The sequence below is a fragment of the Fukomys damarensis genome, unplaced genomic scaffold, assembly GCF_012274545.1.
Source record: "Fukomys damarensis isolate Sample0158 unplaced genomic scaffold, DMR_v1.0_HiC HiC_scaffold_36, whole genome shotgun sequence".
NCBI classification, from domain to species: domain Eukaryota; kingdom Metazoa; phylum Chordata; class Mammalia; order Rodentia; family Bathyergidae; genus Fukomys; species Fukomys damarensis.
The window spans coordinates 5,600,041-5,602,672 of NW_022900948.1; the positions used below are offsets into that span (position 1 = coordinate 5,600,041).

Genomic DNA, 2,632 nt, shown 5'->3' on the forward strand with positions numbered 1-2,632 from the left:
TTTTTTTTTTTTTTTTTTTTTTTTTTTTTTGGTACCAGGGATTGAACTCGGGTCCTTGCACTTGCAAGGCAGGCCACCGAACCACTGAGCTGAATCCCCGGCCCCTTGGCTTCATTCTTTACCACCATGAGACATAACCCCAGTTTTCTGTTAAAATTAGTATATTCCGAGTAAGAGTATTCTTGGAGGGAAGACTTTTTATCCATTTTTACCCCAACCTTTTATCCTTTGTTCTTGATCTCTAAGTTTGGCTCAGATGTTTGAATTATTAGTTTGTAATGTGGGTGGGCTATTTTCTTTTACATTTTTAGGCTTATCTGGCTGTTTGCTTAATTCTCCCTTATCTCAAGCTTATCTGACTATTTTATAATAACTAAAACTATTACACTATAACTAGTCAAGTCAGGGTTGACCTTTTTGATATTGTTTGGTTTTTTGAGACAGGGTCTCACTATGTACTTCAGGCTAACCTCAAACTCACTATGTAGACCAGGCTGGCCTCCAACTTGGGGTAATCCTCCTGCCTCAGCCTCCTGAGTACTGAGATTACAGAGGTACACCAGCATACCCTGCTCTACGGTTGAACTCTTAACTTGAGATGGACTGGCTTTAACTTTTTTCATCAACCTCTCTAATAAATATTTAAAGGCAAGGAGCCCTTCTTAAGCAAACAATTCTCCACATTGCAATAAACACTTGTGGAGTTTCACCTCCTCTTCCCAAAACCACAGACCCCAGACTAAGAAACTAACTTGGACAAGAAGAAAAGTATTCACAAAAAACTAAAACTAGAAATTCTAAGCCAGGCGTGGTGGAGCACATCTGTAATCCCAGCACTCCAGAGGCTGAGGCAGGAGGATTGCTTTGAGTTCGAGACCAGCCTGAGCTACATAGTGAGTTCCAGGTCAGTCTCAGCTACACAGTGAGACCCTGTCTCAAAAAACAAACAAACAAACAAAGAAATTCTATTTGACCAAGCTACTTCCCTTCTAGGTAAACAGTTAAAGACATTACAGTGATATATGCACATCCGTGTTTACAGCAGCACAATTCTTAATACCTAAATTTTGGAAGAATCCTGTATGTACCTCAACAGATGCAGATAAGGAAAATGTGGTGCTCCCTGTTTATAGCAGCCTATTTTGTAATAGCTGAATCATGGAAACAGCCCAAATGCCCATCAACTGGTGACTGGATAAAGACGTGGGTTTTTTATAACATGAAGTACTACTCATCTATAAAGAAAGATAAACTAGAGACATTTATAGCTAAATGGATATAACTTGAGGCCATACTAGAAAGTGAAATAAATAGGATACACATGTAAATACCGAATTGTTTCTCTGGTGTGAGAAACTGAAAGTAAATAAGGGTCAAAATGTATATTGTGAAATAGAAAGAAAATGTTCAAAAGGGAAGGGGTGGGGCGGCACAGGCAAACTGAAAGAAGGGAGAGGAAAAAAATGAAGAAAACAGGAAAAATGGAAACAAAGTTTATGTATATAGGGAGGGGTGGAGGGGTTGAAGGAAAGGCAAGGGAATGGGAAAAAAATAAGAACCAAGACATATCATGTACACATACAAATTCCCAACGATGAATGTGATCGTTATGAATATCTAAAATGTACCAATAAACTCAGTAACTTTTTAAAAAAATGTAGTACTTTTACTCCATGGAATATTACTTTGCCACAAAGAAAGAAATTTTTGAGTGCTATGTAGGTAAATGGATGCACCTTGAGACCATAATGTTAAGCGAAATAAATCAAACATGCTAGCTTAAATATCGCATAATTTCTCTCATGTAAGAGAATCCCAAAGTATAAATAATTTTAGGAGCAAAATAAACAGATAATAGCAAACACAGAGATAGACCTTTTGTAAATAGGAAAAGGACCAAAACATTGAGGAGGGGAAGGAGAATTAAAATGAATTAAGATGTGTTAGGTACATATGTACCAACTCCCCATGATGGAGTATTTAATGCAACTTTCTGTAATGCAATTCTTGAGAATTAAGGTCTTCACAAATTAGAATTTGAGAGAAGACTACAGCGCAACTTCTAGGGGGAAAAAAGACATGCCAGACACTTTCTCATTACCTTACCTAGAAGACTGCACAAGGCCAATTTCGGGGGTGGGGATCGAACTCGGTACCTTGTGCTTGCGAGGCAGGCGGCGGAACACTGAGCTATATCCGCGGTTCCCATCATAAAATTTTAACCGTGAAAGAAACTTCCTCGTCCAAAACTGAAGCTCCCAAAGCTAAAAGGCTCATACAAGGTTACCCACTCCTTAGGAGCTAAATTACGACAGGAAGGCAGGTTTCGGTCCCCCAACCCGGTACTTGGTTCACTTGAATCTGGCTGGGTTCCTGCACTGTACTCCCCGGGTGCCAGGGCTGAGAGAGCTGGCGGACAGTCGATGGACAGCGGCGGGAAGGGCCTCTTCCTACTCGCCCGAAAACCCGCAAAACAGATACGTGCGGCCGGACTCGCGGCGCTCACCTGTCCGGGGCCCAGAGGCGGGTGGTGCGGTCTCGGGACACTGACACAAAGGCCCCCGGCGGATAGAGGCAGCACACCAGGCCCCGCACGTCCAGCTCGTGGCCCGGGAGAGAGCAGCTCAGCCGG

At 41.9% G+C, this 2,632-nt stretch overlaps 1 protein-coding gene across 1 annotated transcript in view; it reads right to left on the bottom strand.

Moving 5' to 3' along the window:
* Positions 1 to 2,631, bottom strand: part of Plaa (phospholipase A2 activating protein) — a gene marked incomplete at its 5' end in the record, with an annotated part of 40,618 nt that extends 37,987 nt beyond the window's left edge. The window contains one exon of the mRNA XM_010627028.3: positions 2,507 to 2,631. Coding sequence (XP_010625330.1) covers positions 2,507 to 2,631 — 125 coding nt within the window. The remainder of the gene's footprint in view (positions 1 to 2,506) is intronic.
* Position 2,632: the final 1 nt, after the last annotated feature.